The sequence below is a fragment of the Budorcas taxicolor genome, chromosome 14, assembly GCF_023091745.1.
Source record: "Budorcas taxicolor isolate Tak-1 chromosome 14, Takin1.1, whole genome shotgun sequence".
Lineage (NCBI taxonomy): Eukaryota > Metazoa > Chordata > Mammalia > Artiodactyla > Bovidae > Budorcas > Budorcas taxicolor.
In genome coordinates, this window is record NC_068923.1 from 58,631,936 (window position 1) to 58,654,056 (window position 22,121).

Consider the following 22,121-nt stretch of genomic DNA (forward strand, 5'->3'; position numbering starts at 1 on the left):
AATGAAGCTAGTTCTTCCTTTGGCAGGGGAGTTGAGTGTCTGGGAGGATAACAGCCATAGCAGCATCTCTTCTGTGAAGCTGATTCTTTATCTTAGACAAAACAGACTGGCAAGCCAAGAGTAAGTACTTGTCTACAAACAAAGTACTTTCTCTTTTTGCATTTTGAAGAGCAGAGATTAAGGCCAGTTTGCACTGAATTTTTTAAAGCTGCAACCCACCTTTTTTTTTTTTTCTACACTCATGAAGTTTCAGTATAGTCTGCATGTTCTCCTGGCCTGGAAAAATTAAGAGTATTCACTCACTTTTCTGGAGAAAGCAGTATGGGTATAGATTCCAATTATTCAGTTTGAAGCAGTGTCTCAGCACTACTAACTTTGGGGGCTGAATAATTCTTTTTGTGGGCAGCAGTCCTGTGCATTGTAACATGTTTAGCAGCATCCCTGGTCTTTAGCCACTAAAATAGTACTCTTTCCACTAAAGTGTCCCCTGGATGGCCAAATCACCCCTAGTTGACAACTGTGGGTTTAGAGGATGTGAATTACTTGTAACTATTTTGACTTTCAGAAGTAGCAATATAGAGTCTAAATTATTATCAACATTTTAGGTTTCTGGAGAAGGAACTGGCAACCCACTCCAGTATTCTTGCCTGGAAAATCCCATGGATGGAAGAGCCTGGTAGGCTACAGTCCATGGGGTCACAAAGAGTTGGACACGAATTAAATATATTCAAAAACTGAACTATTAAGTGTCCCAAGTTGTGAATTTTATAAAACCAGTCATAGAAGGTACAAATTGCATGACAGTTCTTTAAAATGCTCCTAGTATAAGTCTTTGAGGGAGAAATTGGTGACACTTCCTAATTTTTACTGGATGACAATTTGGGACTCAAAAGCTAACCCAAGTTGTAGAGGGAGAAGCCCATCCAACAGAAACAAATGCTTTTAATTCAATTCAGTAATTTATATATGTAGGCAAATTCATTAAGCAGGGCATTGCAGTTTGGAAACTAGAAAGTTTGGAAAAATAATGGAAATAGTAAGAATTTTACTCATATAAGCATGAAAATCTGTTTATAGAATGAAGTAAGCAGGCAACAGAAGTCTTAGCACAAAGGTACACAGAGGTTTATTTATTTTCTTACCTCTCTCTGCCTAAAATATAAAAGGTTTCCAGACCAAAGGGAAGGCAAGATTCTGCAATTTTAGTCTAAAGAGTATTTAATACTCATTCTCTGTTGTTTTGATGTCAGATTGCCTCCTCTTCAGATTTTACAGCTAACCCTTGAACAACATAACATAGGTTTGAACCTCGCAGGTCCACTTCTATGCATATGTTTTTCAATAATACTACAGTAATACCTGATCCCAGTTGCGTGAATCTGTGAATGCAGAACTCTGGCTATAGAAGGCTGACTATAAAGTTATTATGGGATTTTCCAGTGCAAGGAGATTGGGTCCTCTAACCCACCATTGTTCAAGCATCAACTGTAGTTAGTTCTATTAGTTGTATAATTCTTATATAATTGTTTATGCCTAGCATGGTGAATTCTCAACTGAAAAGCAAAATTCCTCTTGCCATTCTGTTTCACGTTTTGCCTGCCAGATTATACTTTGGGTGTTTCTCTTGACATTAATAAGGCAAATCATTTACTTAGATGCATACATCCTTTTATAAGGAGTTCTATCAATCATGAGAGAGGGAAGTCATTTTCAGAAAGGTCATTACATAAAGCCTCCACATATATTAAGAAACTTTCCTTCTATAATTCTTGCATTCCTCTTGGTAAGGAACTTTAAAGGCCAAATTACCTGGAAGAATGTCCTGTGCCTATGATCTTCTCATTGGAATGTAGAAGAACACCCAAGCCATCAACACGTATGTGAAGAATGACAAGATTCTTCTTTGTGCAGTTCACAAAGGGAGATTTGGGTCCAGATGTCTAAGACCATTTATTCCCAGAATATTCACAATAAAATAATACCATGCAGTCCATGCCCAAATACCTCTGCTTATGATACTGTAGAATTTGGTATGGGGTTGGATCCCCTTTAAGGAGAGGAGTGTAGAGAGAAAGTACTAAAAAAAAAAAGAGAGACCTCTTTGTAAGGTGGTTCCTAAGATGATGTCACTGCAACCCTGGAAATGGCATTTAACATGTTAAAATTTCATGCTTTGTCTCCCCTTTTCTTTTTTCCTGCCATCCTTTTGTCATTTTTGCTGGTCAATGCATCATCAAACCCTTTAGAAAAGAAAGAAGCCAGAGGTGAAAATAAAACCAAATTCACTGTGCTCTTTTTCCCTTTTTTGGTAGAGAATACAATGAGATGGGAGGTTAAAAGTTTTAATAAATGAAGTTTATCAACTTTCTTTAACTTTTATTTGTCTCTTTAGTATTTGGTACCTTGTGTCAGCCAGAATTGCCCTGTAAAAGCTACATTTGAACACTAGAGTCTAAATCTGTTCAACTAGCTTACACTAGATGGAGGTATTTTCATATGCAAATACACTATAATGTATGACCTACTCAGGCATACAGTCAAGGGTTTTAAAGATGTTTATTTTTAAGAGCATCTTGGGTTGTTGACTGGTTCAAGTTTTCCTGCCAATGATTTCCCCAAATTTATCAAGTATCTTCCCACCATGAAAGAAAATGCCCTTTCAGTCACCCTTGCCTGAAATTTTAACAACTGTGCCCTTTTTAAACTCAACCATTTAAGCAAATGGTATATCATCTTCCATTTATTATGTAACTGCAGGCTTACACTTGAGTCCACAGTTAACTTTATTGCCACCTTCAAAAGTTTATTACAATGTTGTAAATTTTTACTTCTTGGGATTAGCACACTTACGAATTGCTTCACAATTAGGATTCAGGAATGAAAGAAATTCCGTAGGAAGCGATTGGGATTTAACGATGTGGCATACCACGGGTACTGATTTCAAAGAATGATATTACAGCGGTTACACAGCAGTTATCGTCATGATTTTCCAGGGATAATTGTGTGGAGAATATGGCTGACAACAAGATCTTCCTGACAACTTCAGCACAGGCAGGACTAATTGAACATCCTACCCTTTTCTTTCCTCTCCCATTATGTACTTTGTAGGTAACAATAGAAGACATTTGTGTTTGTATTGCAAGGAGGAAAGAATGCCTAAGGGGTTCACTGTAAAAGTTTTGTTCTGTCTAATGAAGTGAAAAATGAAAATGCCTGAAGTTTCCTGCAACATAATAGTAGCAGTAAAAACCAAGTGAAAAGTCTTACCCCAACTCTGTTAAGATGGTTTCTGCTGCGAGAGTACTTGAGAAGAATGTGCTAAACGGCTTGATATTTTTGTAGGAACCCCGGAGCGAAATACAGTTTGCAAAAGATGTCCAGATGGGTTCTTCTCGAATGAGACATCATCCAAAGCGCCCTGTAGAAAACACACGAATTGCAGTGCATTTGGGCTCCTTCTAACTCAGAAAGGAAATGCAACGCATGACAATATATGTTCTGGTAGCAGCGAATCATCGGCTCACAAATGTGGAATAGGTAATTATGTTTCAAAATATCAATCTTCGTACCACCTCTGGGATGAATACAAGACCCTCTGGTCCTTCTTAGTTAAACTTATATTTCCCCTTTCTTGAATTTTAACCAACTAAGACTATTCTCTGTGCATCATTGCTAAAGCCATGACTCAAAAATCTTTCAAAAAGTCTCCATCTTCCTATTATAGTGCTTACACTTGAATCACGTTACCCACAGAAAAGGGGTGGAGTAAGATTATGTTGAAGGTCACATTATCAGAGTCCGAGTTGCAGAATGTTTTTAAGCTATGCATTTTTTATCACTTTTAAACACATCTATATTATTAGCCAAAGTATAAACTGGCAACTAAGAAGCCAAGTGCTTGAGAGTACTTGGATTGGATTGTGTTAGTTGCTCAGTTGTGCCAATTCTTTGCGATGCCATGGACCATCCCAGCCCTCCAGGCTCCTCTGTCCATGGGATTTTCCAGGCAAGAATCCTGGAGTGGGTTGCCATTTCCTTCTCCAGCGGATCTTCCTGACCCAGGGATCAAACCCAGGTCTCCCCACATTGCAGGTGGAGTCTTTACCATCTGAGCCACGGTGATATAAATAGATGACAAATTAGAAAGGCAATACTGGCTGTGTTACCTGTGGTATTGCTGCATCTATTGCACAGAAGTACTGAGTTCCTGTATATGTCTTAAACTCTGTTCAGGAAGGGTCACTAACTCCAAGTTCAAGGTATCTGAGTGTACCCCATGTCGGTGATGACGCTAATCAGGTTGGTGTCCTCATCTTGTCACTCCTGCCACCACACTAATCACAGACCTCCTACCAAGGACTCATCACACCGAGGACAACTGACCTTTTAGTATTTAATCAGCTTGACTCTCTTCAAACATCTTTTTGTGCAACATAGATGTATATAAACACCCCACTCCAGTACTCTTGCCTGGAAAATCCCATGGACGGAGGAGCCTGGTGGGCTGCAGTCCATGGCGTCACCAAGAGTCGGACACGACTGAGCGACTTCACTTTCACTTTTCACTTGCATGCATTGGAGAAGGAAATGGCAACCCACTCCAGTGTTCTTGCCTGGAGAATCCCAGGGACGGGGGAGCCTGGTTGGCTGCCATCTATGGGGTCTCACAGAGTCGGACATGACTGACGCGACTTAGCAGCAGCAGCAGCAGACATATATAAAACATAGCAACGTGGATTGGGAGATTTAAGATTTAAGCCTGGTTCCAACATTTTTTCTGTTTTATAAAAATCTTAGCTAAGTCATTCATCCTGTCTGCTTTCTCATTAAATGATGGAATGTGAGGAGGGATGGTAAAAGGAGTGACCTCTAACTTTAACATTCTCTTTAATCCATTTATAATTTTATTTCTATCACTCCTTGAACACTTACTATTTGCCAGACACTTTTGCTATATGGGTTTTAATCTTTACAAAAACACTGTGAAGTTTGTTCAAGTTACTGTACGAACTTGAATGGCAGAGTAAGGATTCAAACCCAGACCTAATGAATCCAAAGACAGACTCTTAATCCCTAGGACAGACTAATGCTACCCAGACGCTCAGCTTATTGGACCTTTTTTCTAAATGACAAGTTTTTGTGTTTGATTATTTTCCCACTTAATGTATGCTTATACTTCTGTATCCATCCTAGTTCCCAAAGGTACTATGTGTATGTGTGTATGCAGAAAATAATATGCTATTTCAGGTTACTTTTCAGGCTTTCTTAAAGACAATGATTTGACATTGGTCTTGAAGTAACTTTTAGATATTAGGTAAACCTGAAACAGAATGTTTAATAGTTACATTAAGATATGTTAATATTATACTAAGTAATATAATTTTTGCTGTAATTTTTTATAGCAATACTATATTCTTATTAGACATTTTGTAAACTCTTCCCCTCCAAAATATTCTAAAAGAATATTTCATTGGACCGAGTTGGATTGGCAATCTGCCATTCAGTTCAGTTCAGTTTAGTTCAGTTCAGTCGCTCAGTCATGTCCGACTGTTTGCAACCCCATGAATCGCAGCACGCCAGGCCTCCCTGTCCATCACCAACTCCCGGAGTTCACTCAGACTCACGTCCATCGAGTCAGTGATGCCATCCAGCCATCTCATCCTCGGTCGTCCCCTTCTCCTCCTGCCCCCAATCCCTCCCAGCATCAGAGTCTTTTCCAATGAGTCAACTCTTCGCATGAGGTGGCCAAAGGACTGGAGTTTCAGCTTCAGCATCATTCCCTCCAAAGAAATCCCAGGGTTGATCTCCTTCAGAATGGACTGGTTGGATCTCCTTGCAGTCCAAGGGACTCTCAAGAGTCTTCTCCAACACCACAGTTCAAAAGCATCAATTCTTCAGCACTCAGCTTTCTTCACAGTCCAACTCTCACATCCATACATGGCTACTGGAAAAACCATAGCCTTGACTAGACGGACCTTTGTTGGCAAAGTAATGTCTCTGATTTTGAATATGCTATCTAGGTTGGTCATAACTTTTCTTCCAAGGAGTAAGCGTCTTTTAATTTCATGGCTGCAATCACCATCTGCAGTGATGTTGGAGCCCAGAAAAATAAAGTCAGCCATTGTTTCCACTGTTTCCCCATCTATTTGCCATGAAGTGTTGGGACCAGACGCCATGATCTTTGTTTTCTGAATGTTGAGCTTTAAGCCAACTTTTGCACTCTCCTCTTTCACTTTCATCAAGAGGCTTTTTAGTTCCTCTTCACTTTCTGCCATAAGGGTGGTGTCATCTGCATATCTGAGGTTACTGATATTTCTCCCAGCAATCTTGATTCCAGCTTGTGCTTCTTCCAGCCTAGCGTTTCTCATGATGTACTCTGCATGTAAGTTAAATAAGCAGGGTGACAATATCCAGCCTTGACATACTCCTTTTCCTATTTGGAACAAATCTGCCACTAACACCAGGCAATAGAAGGTTGATTTTATTAAAATTTTTTATTTTAACATGCAATATTCTGGAAAACACAACCTTGTTGGTTTTTGTCCTTTTTTTTCTCTATCTCCCTCTCCCTTTCCTTCTTCTTCTTTTTCTTATTATTATTATCCATTAGATATCCAAGAATCCAATTATTGAGTGAAAGTGAAAGTGTGAGTCACTTAATCATGTCCCACTCTTTGTGATGCCATGGACTGTAGACCAACAGGCTCTTCTGTCCCTGGGATCTTCCCAGGCAAGAATAATGTAGTAGGTTGCCATTCCCTTCTCCAGGGGATCTTCCCTACTGAGGGATTGAACCCAGGCTTCCGGCATTGCAGGCAGATTCTTTACCATCTGAGCTACCAGGGAAGCCCAAATTATTGAGTAAATCTTCTTAATCTTCCCACCTTCCTTTTAGACATGACCCTGTGTGAGGAGGCGTTCTTCAGGTTTGCTGTTCCTACAAAGCTTACCCCGAACTGGCTCAGTGTCCTGGTAGACAATCTGCCTGGCACCAAAGTAAATGCAGAGAGCGTAGAGAGGATAAAACAGCGACACAACTCACGAGAACAGACTTTCCAGCTGCTGAAGTTGTGGAAGCATCAAAACAAAGATCAAGATATGGTCAAGAAGATCATCCAAGGTATGGTAGCCTGAACGAAACAACTCAAACAGAAATCAGAACACCTGCTCATCATACAACAGAAATGAGACTATGTACCTGTTGGTTTAGTTGTGTGGATGCTGTTTCCCTTTGGGAATTATTGCTGGACTGAAATAGTTTTCCAATGATAGAGGAGAAGCTGTTCCTAGATCAGTCATGCGGAGTTTTATTTTCACCTTCTCTACTCTCCAGTTTTTCAATTGTCTCTCTGGAAGGAGGAAAAATACATTTCAAATGTAGGAATAAACCTCAGGAAATCTGACTCTGGATCCCTTAGCAGCTGTACGAGCATCCTATCTGATATATCTAGAAATTCTTTAACTATTTTAGATCTTACCTCACAATTCTACCAAGAAACTATGTAGTATTTATCTGGTAATTCTCTCCAGAGAGCCTCTAAGTGTCTAGGTATCCTCTCATTAATCCTCACAATACAGTCTATTTTAAAATTACCATTTTAATAGCACATGTCGTGAGGATTAATGAGATAAGTTCTTTAAAGTGTTTGAGCTTCTTGGAGAAAAGCGCTATTTAAATCCAAGTACTCTCATGTTTTAGTTTTGTAAAGAATCTCCTTTGGAAACTCTGTGTGTGTGTGTGTGTGTGTGTGTGTGTGTGTGTGTGGTGTGTATTATGATGGGAGTGAATAAATACAGAAGGGAAAAGGAAGTTTCATCCAGAGTGTACTATAAGCTTTGGGGTACACAGAAGAGAAAGTTCTGACTTGAATTAGCATTGGACATTCTGGAAAAAAATGGTTGGGGGAGGTGCCTTTCATGATGCAGTGTTAATGAGAAATCCATTCTGCTCTTCATGTGTAGTTAAATGATTGAGGAATCCTACACAACTCTAAAGCCTCAAACATCTGAAACTGAGGCAACAGATTTTAGGACAGTTGAATGCTTTCACTTGTGCAGAGTAAACTTGTCTTCTGTTTTTGGCAAACAAAATGCATTCTTTGAAAGTATAATTAGCCCTGAGGCAGAAAGGAAGGGAAGTAGGGAAACAGAGACAGTTAGAATTGGATGGGACCGAATTCCCTGTTTTATAAATGAAGACATTTTAGCCCAGAAAGATGAGGGGACTTGCCTTAGGTCTTACAGATACTAAATGACTCATGCCATCAACAGAAACATTACTTACTCCATCTATGTTTATGTCCTAGCTCATTACCAAAATATTCTGTAGGTCATGTGTATCCTACTGTTCTTTGGCCTCGAATTATTGAATTTTCAGATCTCCTGTGTGCTGATAATCCTCTGGTGCTATTTACTAAAGATTATTTGAAGCAACTAATTTTTCAAATAGCACATATATTGGTATCAATTAATGAAAATTTATATTACAAAATAGCTAACTGTATTTCTTCTAAAATGTTATGCTTTTCATTGCTTCAGATTTTCTTAGAAAACTGAGAGCAATGTGTCTCTAGTTTCTTACTGTTATTTTCCAAATGTGGGCTTTTCACAAAGCTGTGTTGGATGCCGAGAATACAGAAAGCATATTATTCTATTGTAACACAAAATAATATTGAACTCAGTTCTCAGAAATAACTAGCGTGACTTGAGCCCTCCCTCAAAGGAAAGGAGGAGCTCAGCCTTTAAATTATGAAATGCTGCGGAACTCCCTTTTGCCTCGGGGTAGTTCTATAGTGGCTTTAGATAGACTATGTGAATGAATGCCTCTGTGTTTTCACTTCATTCAGATATCGACCTCTGTGAAAACAGTGTGAGGCGGCATATTGGACACATGAACCTCACCTTTGAGCAGCTTCTAAAGTTGATGGAAAGCTTGCCTGGGAAGAAAGTGACGACAGAAGACGTTGAGAAAACATTGAAGACGTGCAAATCAAGTGAGCAACTCCTGAAGCTGCTCAGCCTGTGGAGGATAAAAAATGGTGACCAGGATACCCGCAAGGGCCTGCTGCACGCCCTAAAGCACTTGAAGACGCACCACTTCCCCAAGACTGTCATTCAGAGTCTGAAGAAGACCATCCGGTTCCTTCACAGCTTCACCATGTACAGGTTATATCGGAAGCTATTTTTAGAAATGATAGGAAACCAGGTCCAGTCATTAAAGATAAGCTGCTTATAACCGGAAATGGTCACAGAGCTGTTTCCTCACCATGGACCAGATCTAATAAATGAGTAGACTGTTTCTCAGGCTCTTGAGGAGGGAACAATGATTTCTTTCTCATCACCAAGGACTGGCTTTGACCCCAGGGCCCAAAAGAAACTATGGTGTGGAGAAAGAACGCTTATCTCTCCCCCAAAGTATAATAAACCCCAAATTGTTTATCCAGCTGACACATCTGGTCCAGTATCTACTGACTCTATTTTCTCTTGTTACTGCTTGCAGTAATTCAACTGGAAATAAGAAATGAGACTCCATTGTGTCTTACTAAATAGCAGAATGTCTAATTTAAATAGCTTTGAGATTTCAGCTGTACTAGAGGCTTTTATTTAAAAGCCATTTGTTTTCTGTAAAAGTTACTAATATATCTGTAACACTATTATAGTATTTGCTATTTATATTCATTCAGATATAAGGTTTGTACATATTACCATCCTGAAGGGAAACTGTGTAAGACTTAATTTTAGAAAGAAAAATATATATATTCTGTTTATTATTATGATACACAAAAGAGATAAAAATATATATTTTTAACAGAATGTTTGTAGCATTTCCTAATAGGTACTGCCATTCTTTCTGTGTAGAGTATTTTTGTAATATACTTTTACCTGTATAAGGTGTAATACCATTTTTTAGAAAATACATTATGTAGTCAATTGTTTAATGTTGGAAAGTGTATGAAATATAAGTTATCTGAATATTAGATGCTCTGAGAAATTGAATGTACCTTATTTAAAAGATTTTATGTTTTTACTACATAAACAACATCATTAATTAAAGTTTTCAAATTATTTTTCATTGCTTCTCCTCTTGCTTTTATTTGAATGGGACATGAACGGATCCGAGGTTTCACAATTTTCCCTTTCTTTCATCATCAGGACCATTTGGGAACACTGTTAAAATGCAGATTCCTGGGCCAATTTTTTGAGAAACTCTAGGGAGGAGGGCAGAAACCTGCATTTTTAACATGCTCCAATGTAGTTTTTACTACACGTAAGTTGAAGAATTTCTGAAGTCAAGTTTAGTAAACAGATGACACAAGCCACTTATAACTGCTGCCACTAGCATCAAGAGACCAAACTACATAAGTTCTTTTGGTTGCCAGTGATAAAAACGTGTGGGCTTCCCAGGTGGCTCAGTGGGTAAAGAAGCTGCCTGCCAATGTAGGAGACACAGGAGATGTGGGTTTGATCCTTGGGCCAGGAAGATCCCTTGGAGGAGGGCATGGCAACCGATTCCAGTATTCTTAACCTAGAGAATCCCATGAGCAAAGGAGCCTTGTGGGCTACAGTCCATAGGATGACAAAAAGTCCGACATGACTGAAATAACTGAGCAAGCAGGCATGCACTAGAAACTGGCACTATTTAATTTAAGAAAACATTAAATGGAAGGGTGATGTATTTGGTTGAATGGTACTCCCACCTCAAACTATGTTTATACCATATTCTCCAGAATCTGTCAATGTGCTTTAGAAAAATCATCTTTCTTTGTACATGTAATTAAGTTGTCTTGAGATGAGAAAATCATCCTTGATTATCCAAGTGGGACATGCAGTGGCAAATGTCTTCATAAGAGACACAGAGCAGAAAGACAGAAAGAAAGACAATGTGCAGTCAGAGGCAGAGATGGGAGTGATGTGGTTTCAAGCCAAAAAGCCATAAGCTAGGGAAGAGAGGAGCACTTTCTCCCTGAGAGCCTCTGTAGGGAGTACGCCCTGCTGACATCCTGAGTTTGGAATTCGGCCTCCAGGACTATGAGAGAATTCACATCTGTTGTTTTAAGTCATCCAGTTTGTGGTAATTTGCCACAACAGCCATATAGGTACTATTACAGGTTGCATCTAAGCCTCAGAAACAGTAGAATTAAGAAATCTCTGGGCCCCTGGGTGGCAGAAGTTCCTACACTTTCTCTTAGTCTTATATTTCTGTATCTTTTAGTTCAAATTTCTAATTCCTAGCAGAGAGACTCTGGTTGTTCAAATAGGGACTGGTGTAAATACATGGCCAGTGAGGGTCTGTCTTCATCAGCTTCAGTTCCCAAGAAGGGGATATCACTGTGAATGGGGTCCACACCTCATCCTTTCACAGTCTGCATATCTCTTTCTGGCACTTTACTAAGATTTAGAATGCAACACCTACATTACAGGTGAAACCTTAATGTAGGTCAACCTTACCTTTGTGAAATCAGATCATTATGGCTGCTTTGACAGAAGGGTTATTGTTGTTTAGGCACTAAGTTGTGTTGAACTTTTTCGTGATCCCATGGACTGTAACCCATCGGGCTCCTCTGTTCATGGGATTTCCCAGGCAAGAATATTGGAGTGGGTTGCCGTTTCCTTCTCCAGGGGATCTTCCCAACCCAGGGACTGAACCCACATCTCCTGCACTGGCAGATGGATTCTTTACCACTGAGCCACCAGGGAAGCCCTTGACAGAAGGGTAGATCCTGCTAAATGTCACACAAGCTAATAAATCTGGGGAAATAAATGGCAGAGGTAAAGTCAAGAGGCTCAAGCCTGGAGAATTAGAGTTCCAGGCTGCAATCCTGGGAGTGGAAAATGTGGAAATTAAGTGCTGAAGGCATAAGTAGGAAGACAGGGGTTAACTAACAGCCAGCTTGTTGCCTTCAGAAGCGCCAGTTCTTCCACCAAAGTTCTTGTGCACAGGAAATGAAATGGCCTCATACATATCAGTTAAGTTTAAGAAACATTTGGAAGTTTAATGGCATCAAGTATAAATCCTTTAAGTGCTAATTTGATTGGACTCCCTGCCTGTTCCTTTGGGTTGAGTCTGCCTCAAGCTTCTCCTCCAAGGGAAATATAATATGTAAATTCATGTCAGTTTCTCTCTTTTTTTTAACTTTTAATTTTGAAATAATTTTAGACCTACAGAATCATCGAAAATATTATATAAAATATCTCCAGTAAGCTATTTTGTAAAATACATCTTAATTTCAGTCTGTCTGTTTTCTCATGAACAGATGATATTATGGATTTGGGGGAAGAATATCACATAGGTAATTGTCCTTCTTACATCATACCAGGGGCAAATGATATCAGCATGACTACTGTTGATATGAACCTTGATAAAAGTGAATTTTTGTATAAAATGTGACACATATATTGAAGTCCCTTTTTTTCAGATATATGATCATTCACTTGTTCCTATAGGATCTGTTGAAAAGACTAGCATTTCTTTATTTAATTGCCTTTGTGTCTTTGTTACAAATCAGTTGATTATATTTCTGTGGGTATATTGCTGGACTCCATTCTATTCCATTTATCTATCAGTCTGTCTTCTCACCAATACCACACAGTCTTTATTTTCTTTAAGTTTAGGGTGTACAGCATAATGATTTGACTTATACATCATGAAATGATTATCACAAGTGTAGTGAACACACATAATCTCACATAGATACAAAATAAAAGGGAAAAAATATTTTTTCTTGTGATGAGAACTCCTAGGATTTACTCTCTCAACAACTTGCATATACAATATACAGTAGTGTTAATTATTTAATCATGTTGTGCATTGCATTCCCAGTTCTGTGTTCTTAGTCGCTCAGTCATGTCTGACTCTTTGCAACCCCATGGACTATAGCCTGCCAGTCTCCTCTTTCCATGGGGATTCTTCAGGCAAGAATACTGGAGTGGGTTGCCATGCCCTCCTCCAGGGGATCGTCCCAATCCAGGGATCTAACCCAGGTCTCCCGCATTGCAGGCTGATTCTTTACCCTCTGAGCCACCAGGGAAGCCCAAGAATACTGGAGTGGGTAGCCTATCCCTTCTCCAGGGGATCTTCCTGATCCAGCAATTGAACAGGGACCTCCTGCATTGCAGGTAGATTCTTTACCAACTGAGATATCAGGTTAGACCTATATCCCTAGTACTTATTTATAATTGGAAGTTTCTACCTTTTAACCATTTTCAACCAATTCCCCGTCCCCCTACCTCTTACCCCATGCTTCTGGTAGCCACAAATCTGATCTCTTTTCCTATGAATTTCTGTGTTTCTTTCTGACTTACAGTTAACTTACAACATGATATTAATTCTGGTATACAACATAGAAATTGGATGTTTCTGCAAATTACAAAATGATCACCATGATAAGTCTAGTTATCATCTATCACCATACAAAGATATCACATTATTAATATTGTATACTTCGTCCCTGTGACTCATTTGTTTGGTAACTGGAAATTTGACCTCTTAACCTCCCTCATCTGTTTTATTCATCCCCATACTTCTCCCTCTGGCAACCACTTGTTAGTTCTCTGTGTCTATGACTCTGCTTCTGTTTTTTTGTTTGTTCATTTATTTTGTATTTTAGATGACACGTATAAGTGAAATCATATGACATTTGTCTTTCTCTGTTTTAATTCACTTAGAATATTATCCTCTAGGCTCATCCACGTTGTCACAAATGGTATGATTCCATTCTTCTTTATGGCTGAATAATATTTAATTGCATATATACACCACATCCTCTTTATTCATTCATCTATGGACAGCACTTAGGTTGCTTCTATAGACTGGCTATTTTAAACTATGCTGTGATAAGCATATGGTGCGTGTATCTTTTCATATTGATGTTTTTGTTTTCTTCAGAAAACTATCCAGAAGTGAGATTGATGAATTGTATTGTAGTTCTATTTTTAATTTTTTGCATACTTCTTTGCATAGTGGCTGCACCGATTTACATTCTCACCAATAGTGCACAAGGGTTCCCTTTCCTCCACATCCTCAAAACTTGTTATTTGTTCTCTTGACGATAGCTATTCTGACTGGCTATCAAAACTCTTTGAAGTTTTGATTTTCATTTCCCTGATGATTATTAATGTTGAGCATCTTTTCATGTGTCTATTGGCCATCTGTATGTCTTTTTTGGAAAAACGTCTATCACGGTTCTCTGTCCATTTTTTAACTGATTGGTTTTTTTAGATGTTGACTTGTATAAGTTCTTGGTGCACTTTTAATTAACCTCTCCAGTCCCACTGTCATGGGCACTGTTTTCCTTCTGCTAAAATTGTAAAGGAAGCCTTTCCATTAATCCAGTTAGTAACTGCACTAGTTTTGTGATTTGTTGTGGTTGTTGCTAGGTTACACGCCATGAATCACAGATTTCAAATCTCTATAGATACCTATTTCTAAGGTGGCTGATGTACATCAAAGCAATGGCTGTAGGATCCTGTTTCTGTTGTTCCCTTTAGCTTGTGCCTCAAACTTGTTCTCTGTGCACATTCTTATTCCTCTAACAACCCTTGCCCAGAAGTATTTTTGCTGTTGTTATTTGAAGTTGCGTAGTTTCACAGTGCGGGGTGGGAGGTACCATTACCGTGTTGTTGTTGTTGTTGTTTTCCTTCTTTTTATTTATTTATTTTTGGCTGCACTGGGTCTTGGCTGCTGTGCTTTCTCTAGGTGCAGTGAGCAGGAGCTGCTCTTCATTGCAATGCGCAGGCTTCTCATTGCAGTGGCCTCTCTTGTTGCAGAGCATGGGCTCTAGGGTTTCAGTAGTGGTGGCACACAGGCTTAGCTGTCCCATGGTTATGTGGGATCTTCCTGGACTAGGGATTGAACCCATGTGCCCTGCATTGGCAGGCAGATTCTTAACCATGGACCACCAGGGAAGCCCACAGCTGGTGGTGTTCTCATTAAGGCCCGTAAACATAGCTGTGTCCCTGGGGTGTATAGCCTTCTCGGTTTTCTTGCCGCTCCCTGGCTGCAGTTCTGGTTCAGTACTTAATTCTGTGCTTTGTCCCAAGAATAGACTTTTCCCTTTTCCTGTTCGCTTTCCTTAGCTATCAGGACACATCATTATCCCCCAAAGTCCATAGTTTGCCTTAGAGTTCACTCTTGGCGTTGTACATCCAACATTTTTTTTTTTTTTTAAAGTCTGAGATTTGAATTTAGTTTGGTTCCTTTTCATCATAAGTTTGAGAATGTCACTCACTCCAGCTCTCTACATACTTCAGCTCTACACATTCTTCCCAGGAGGAAGTCAAAACTTGGTCAATTTTGTTGTTTAAAGACTTGATGTGAAAGACTGGATGGGAATTAAAACTATCCTTGTGAGTGCAGTTCCACTATCTCCTCTTGTCCATGTAGAAACTTACACAAGCTGTGAAGCAGTTTTAATGAATTAGTATAATGGGGAAAAAAAGATTCAGGCCAAGGAACAATTTTGAAATCCTTATTCTACACATGTCATGAAAAATTTCCTTGAAGTTTTAATCTACAAAACCGTGTTTTTCTATCCTATCTATTTTATTAAGCATCTAATTCAATAGGCTACCTTCAGTATTTTATTCATATGATGAAAATCTAATGTGTTAACTTATTGAAAAAATATTTGAGTTCCAAATTAGAGTACTCAACACAATATACTTTATACCCAGGTTTACACAAGTTGCAAGCCATCACTACTCTCAAGCGTGTCGACTTAGGTTGTTTTAATTTGCTAATTTTGAAACTGTCCCTGTCAAACAGAGAGGTATTTACATTCAGGTATAGAGATGAGTGTGAAGAAAAGGACTTTAAAGACAGAGAAGTCTACACTCTTCTTTACCAGTGCAGAAATAGCCCTGGAAGTGCATGTGTGCTCAGTCACGTCCAGCTCTTTGCAACCCCATGGACTGTACCTTGTCAGGGCCCTCTGCCCATGGAATTTTCCAGGCAAGAATACTGGAGCAGGTTGCCATTTCCTGCTCTGGGTGATCTTCCCAACTCGGGGATGGAACCAAATCCCCTGGATCTGCTGCATTGGCAGGCAGATTCTTTACCACAGAGACACATAGTAAGCCCATGGAACTAGCCCTGGAATTAGCTCCTTTCAAAATACTGAGAACATTTGAAGATGTTTCCTAAGTTAGTGAAAGATGTTCAGTCATGTCCGACTCTTTGTGATCCCATGGACTATACAGTCCATGAAGTTCTCCAGGCCAGAATACTGGAGTGGATAGCCTTTCCTCAATTGATACCCAAACTCACTGAGGAATAAACTTCTACCATGCTCTTTCCTTGATCAAAGTTCATAACAGTGGGTGTTATCAGTTCAATTAATATAAGTTGTTGATACTGAAAGCAACTGTATTCTCATTCTTTGACTTTCTTGCTGTTGTTTGACAAATTCCTCTCTCTTCACATCTAGGAAACCATAAAGTAGGGATTTATCAGTAATAATAGCCAGCAGTAATCATCTGTAACTGAGTTGAAATATATCTGTTCTGAGGATGGTCATAATCTATTAGGGAAGACAGGATATATGCATGAAAGAGTAACTGCTAATACCAGACAGGATACACTAAGTGCCAACTGAATTGTATAAACATGGCATAGTCATCACATGTCACCTTTGAAGCCCAAAGAAAGTCAAGAAGAAACAGTAACTTCAGTCAGGCCACGTAGCCACATCTAAGCAGAGAGAAAAGGTAGGATATTTGAGATATAAGAAATTGTACTGCGAAACTCATAGAGTCCAAAAGGTACATAACGTGTTGAAGAAACATTGTCTATACTTATGTCATTTTATATAAAAATTCAAACAGAAGCATTAAATATGTTCATAGAAGTTTATTTTAACCCTCAATGTGCTAGCAATAGAAAAAATTGCTTGATTTACCCCCAAATCTTCATTTTAGTCTGATAAGCACCTCCTTCTTTTAAGGAACTGCTCTCTCCCACCCTACCCCAAACTCATCATGTAGTTCCAATGGGGGCTGATATTAATTCCTTCTCTTTCAACCTCTATGCTTCCCCATTGCTATCCCAAGGTATTCAAAAAGATATATCTTCTTCAGGATTTGTAATTTGAAATGACTTGAATATTTTTTTCTGTCCAATGAAATAACTATAAAAATGTAAACCTAAAGCCACTAGAGGTCACAGAGAAAGGGAGTGTCAACTACAAATTAGCATTTGCATGAGCACTTGCCATCTATCTCTACAAGGATTAAATCAAGTGCTGCTGCAGATGCTGACTTTCAACACCCCCTGGAAAGGAGTTCAGGCTGGAGAGAAGAAATAAGGCACTCTGTGCTCTGGAAAAAACTGGCAGAACAAGTCTTCAGATAGTCAGATATTTTCAAGAGATGATTTTATGAGTCCAGTTCTCGTATCTCCTCATGTCTAGAAAAGCACTAAAATCCTTCATGGTGTTGTCTGCTCCTGGTGACTAGCAGTAAACTTTATGAGACTAGAAGAAGTCTTTGGTAAAAAATATGTGCTTGATTGTATATACTCCCCCTTCACCAAAACCACATATATGCTTACCTCCCACTGCCTCTTTGGAACAGTTTCTCAGAGATATCTAAGAAGCTGTCTCCCAGACTATAATCCTCATTTTGCCCCAGACTATAATCCTCATTTTGCCCCAAATAAAACTTAACTCGAAACTCTCATGTTGTACCCTTTTTAAGCTGGCAGAAGCTAACAGAGAGAACTAAGGAGAAAAGATAGGCAGAGAATCCTAATGATGTTTAAGTCTCTGGTTCTAGCTACATTTTTTTCTTCCTGATATTTAGTTTTGTGAACCATTGACTTTTCCTTCTCCCTCAAGCCAGTTTCTGTCATTCATAAGCAGGAGTCCTTATTTAGGTCCCTAAACACTGGACAAATTTGTTTGGATTTGAGGAGCTAACAGTAATGACTAGGAGTACTTATCCATCTGAGAATCTTTCAGTTCAGTTCAGTTTAGCCGCTCAGTCGTATCCGACTCTTTGTGAGAATCTTTAGTTTTATAATATTTACATATAAACACAATAGGAGCCATTGAGGTTTTAAGAAAGGTATTGATGTTTGCAAGGTAGCTTTACAAGATTATTCTGGCAGGAGCGTAGAGAATGGATTGGAGCAGAAATAGGCTAGAGACAATGAAAGCAGAAGGGTTGACTATTAGAACAGTTTCAGCCATGAAGTAAATAGACAACACAGACGAGGGCTGGGAGCCCAGAATGGAAGAGGAGGTCACATTAAAGCATCTTCCATCCATTCCAAGAGTCATCAGAGGAACAGCACCATCACTGACACTTGGTTATGACTAATGGATTGAGATTCTTGGCTTTTTCCAAGTATTTAATACAAAATAAATCTCCCATTTCCTTGGGTTCTCTTGAGTCTTTTTCCAGGGAAATTCTACCTCATCTTTTGAGACACAAAATCTTAAGTCATACTTCCACAAAAATCCTTCTAACTAACACAAAGACGTCTTCCAAATTGACATTTCTGTAGCAATTTTGGTTTTTTGTGACTCACTGATTTCAGACAAGAGAAGGTAAACAGGACAGATCATGCATGAAACCCGTGTCATCCTTGTGGAATCATAGGTTTCTAAGAGACAACACGAGGTCATCTGTTCACCTCTCATGTCTTGGTCCAGTCATTTCTAAACCATCCTAGGGAATGATGACCTCGAATTTAATCATTTTAAAAGTAATCTTATTGCTTAGTGACTTCCCTACAACATATACACATGGACCCACCCTGCCAACAGAACACAATTCCAGGACTTAAGAGCTTTCACTCTGAAATTGAAACTGGGAAAAAAAGGTTTCCTTAATAGAAACTCTTAGAATTTTAGAGCAGGTGGGCCCTTCTAGATTGTTCTAACCCAGTGTTTATCAGAAATAATCTAATCATAAGCATCACGTGAGATGTTTATTCAAAATACACATTCCCAGCACACTTTCAGGATGACTTTGATTCCACGGGTTAGGAGTTGATGCTAGAATTCTTATTGGGCAATTTTGGAAATGAGTGTATTCTAACTGTTAAGGATCCCAATCAAATTGCACAGCTGGAAGAACTCAGAGCTCCTAAGTCTCAGAACTCCACTACAATGCTCCTTTAACTTTGTGCTTCTCTGATGACATGGGAAACAACTAGCTTTCCCTCTCTGAGTGCATTTAATCACTGCGTAGGTATCTGTCATTTCACTTATCAAAGGACAGTTCAACTACCTCTTGATACTGATGTTAATGGTGATAATAACAAACAGCAATAGTAATAATAATCTCTATCGTTTGTGACATGCTCTCCTGTTATCCCAAGATTTGTGTCCATTTAGGTTCTTAGAAAACAATGTTATGTAAGTGAAGTAAGTCAGAAAGAGAAAAACAAATATCGTATAATATCCCTTATATGTGGAACCTAGAAAAATGGAACAGATGAACTTATTTGCAAAGCAGAAACAGAGTCACAAATGTAGAGAAAAAACTTACAGTTACTAAGTCGGGGGAGGGAGGGTGGGATGAATTGGGAGATAGGGACTGACATATAGACACTACGACGAATAAAATAGATAACTAATGAGAACCTACTGTACAGCGCTGGGAACTCTACCGAATGCTCTGTGGTGACCTGAATGGAAAGGAAATATAAAAAAGAGTGGATATATAAAAACATATAACTTATTCACTTTACTGTACAGCAGATAGTAACACAACGCTGTAAAGCAGCTATACTTCAATAAAAAATAATTAAAAACTAAGATGAGAAAATGATGTTCTATAAAGCCAAAAGCCAGGAAATCCTTGACCCACCCTCGATTTGCTATTGTTTCTACAATGACCTTAGAACTCACAGGAAATGCCCATTAAGAACTTGCTAGGAACACAGCCCTAAGCTTAAGCTCATAGCAGACATCATCTCATTAAATCTCAACAACCTAATTCATTAACTCTCCCTAATCCACTTGTTATATCATTTTACTAAGTCCTCACAGCCCTAGCAGCTGACTTCCCTTGACATCCACCGTTTTTAAAATTGAGACCTCTATTATAACCTACTACATGGACTGGGTGTGTCACAGCTACCCCAAGTCCTCTACTTCCTACCACTGATCTATCTCGATTACACCTTTGGATTTTAGCTCAAGATGCCAAACGTCACTCCTGAAATAGGATGACAGTAAGAGTCCAAAGCCATACTTTTGAAAAACAAAATTCACTAGCCAGCAATCCAAGACTAACAGTTTTGCATGGAAAAGTCCATCTGTTTTTTTGTGGCACCTGGATCAGATTTTTTCCTCCTGCCAGGAGAATATGCCACTCAAAAAACTCTGCCTTGGATAATGACATGATATATTCTGCCATTAAGCACTCGTGGTGAGGAAAGCATCCAGGATTTGCTCACTAAGAGGAGATGGCAAGAGAAGCAGCTTTGCTAAAGCCTCCAGAATAAATTTCTGTTTAAACCCAAACTATGAAGTTGAAACTGGGTATTAAAAAACCCTAAAGCCTGCCCACTCACACTTGGGTATAACTGGTACTACATCTTTTCTTGATTATTGAAAATAGCTCTATTGACTAAGCCACATTTAGAGAATAAAGAATTTCATAATAAAGTTTCTATAAAAAATAAAACTTTATGGAATCTGAGAATAAATATAAGAGATGATTCCACTTCAAAATAAGTAGCCATCTTTCTCAGAAGCAGGCCCACGTGAGTTAATAAACCTTCAGTAAAGGGAAGGGGCTTTAAAGTAAGACACATCTGATTTTAAATATTTTAATATTCAACGTGTGTATATAATATTTTAGGAATTATATCCAACAGTTTAATAATATGTATGATGACTGTATTTACTTCAGTGGAATTATTCATTTTGTCTTAGTGATTGTTGTTCAGTTTAGCAACTAAACTCAGTTGCAACCCCATGGACTGCAGCACGCCAGGCTTCCCTGTCCTTCACTATCTCTTGGAATTTGCTCAAGCTCAGGTCCATGAAGTCGGTGATGCCATCCAACCATCTCATTCTCTGTCACCCCTTTCTCCTTTTGCCCTCAATCTTGTTTTAGTTAGTGCACACTAATTTTGTACCATCTGTCATCTTGTGTTCTTACTTTTAGTTCATTTCTTGATTAACTGAAGGATGTTTGAATAGGTGTAGTAGAATGCATGGAGTGTTATATATTAAAAGGTTGTTTTCCCTTGTGTGATTGTGTTAAAAAAAAATAAGATCTTATAGGTTCCGCAGCTTGTTTTCAGTTTGAGACTATGAGAATAAAGCTTCTACGAATATTTGTGTAAAAAATAAATAAATCCTGTCTCTTCTCTTAAGCAGTGTGATTGTTTTAGGGCTCAGCCTCTCTGTCTGCATAATCCATAGACTAAAACCTTAGAAACTTATCTGGATATCCCATGTAAATTTCTAACAGTACATGGCAGAGCAAACAAGTGTTTTTTAAAACTTCACACAAAGGATGGGTCCCAATCATTCTCTGTGATCATTTTGATCAGGGAAATGAAATCATTTGACCAGGGAAATGAGAAAGGATCATTCCTCCAGAAAACTATGCTGATGATTTGGTTCAGAGTTGTAACCACTTCACCCCCAAAATGGAAGAGAGGCTGGTCAAGAGAAGGCGGTTAAGGAGACATATAGGTATCCATAGGCCTGGCTTTTATTTTGAGCCCTAGGCTTTCTGGGCTTCACTGAAGTTTTGGACTGCTTATGACAGCGCTGCCGTGCAGAGTACAGACACAGAATGCCTGCAACTCAGATGCTTTGTGAGAAATACCATACGCCACTGCAGGCACCATGGAGAGAGTAGATGCAAATACCCTGGAGATGTTCTCTGTTCACGTGTTCAGCAGAGATGGTGGACAATTATGGGAAGACCCTCTTTAAGACAGAACTCTACCCAGTCACTGACATCTGACAGGCTGAGTTAGCCTATTGCCACAAAGTCAGACAGGTCTTTGAGTGATCAGGGAAGCCACATCAATCACTCTGACTTCCTTTTGATGAATCTGGATAAAAGAAAATCTCTCTCAAAGAACGATTCCAATTGGAAATAATCTTAAAGGACAGAAGAAAATAGCAATCACTGGGCATCTGTCATTTGCC

General features: G+C 39.0%; 1 protein-coding gene across 2 annotated transcripts in view; it reads left to right on the forward strand.

The window, feature by feature from the left end:
- The window catches only part of TNFRSF11B (TNF receptor superfamily member 11b), a 28,871-nt gene extending 19,295 nt beyond the window's left edge, over positions 1 to 9,576 (forward strand). For both annotated transcript variants that reach the window (XM_052651911.1, XM_052651912.1), the window contains exons 3-5: positions 3,343 to 3,537; positions 6,896 to 7,120; positions 8,847 to 9,576. In XM_052651911.1, coding sequence (XP_052507871.1) covers positions 3,343 to 3,537; positions 6,896 to 7,120; positions 8,847 to 9,235 — 809 coding nt within the window. In that variant the 3' untranslated portion in view covers positions 9,236 to 9,576. The remainder of the gene's footprint in view (positions 1 to 3,342; positions 3,538 to 6,895; positions 7,121 to 8,846) is intronic.
- The last annotated feature ends 12,545 nt before the right edge of the window (positions 9,577 to 22,121 follow it).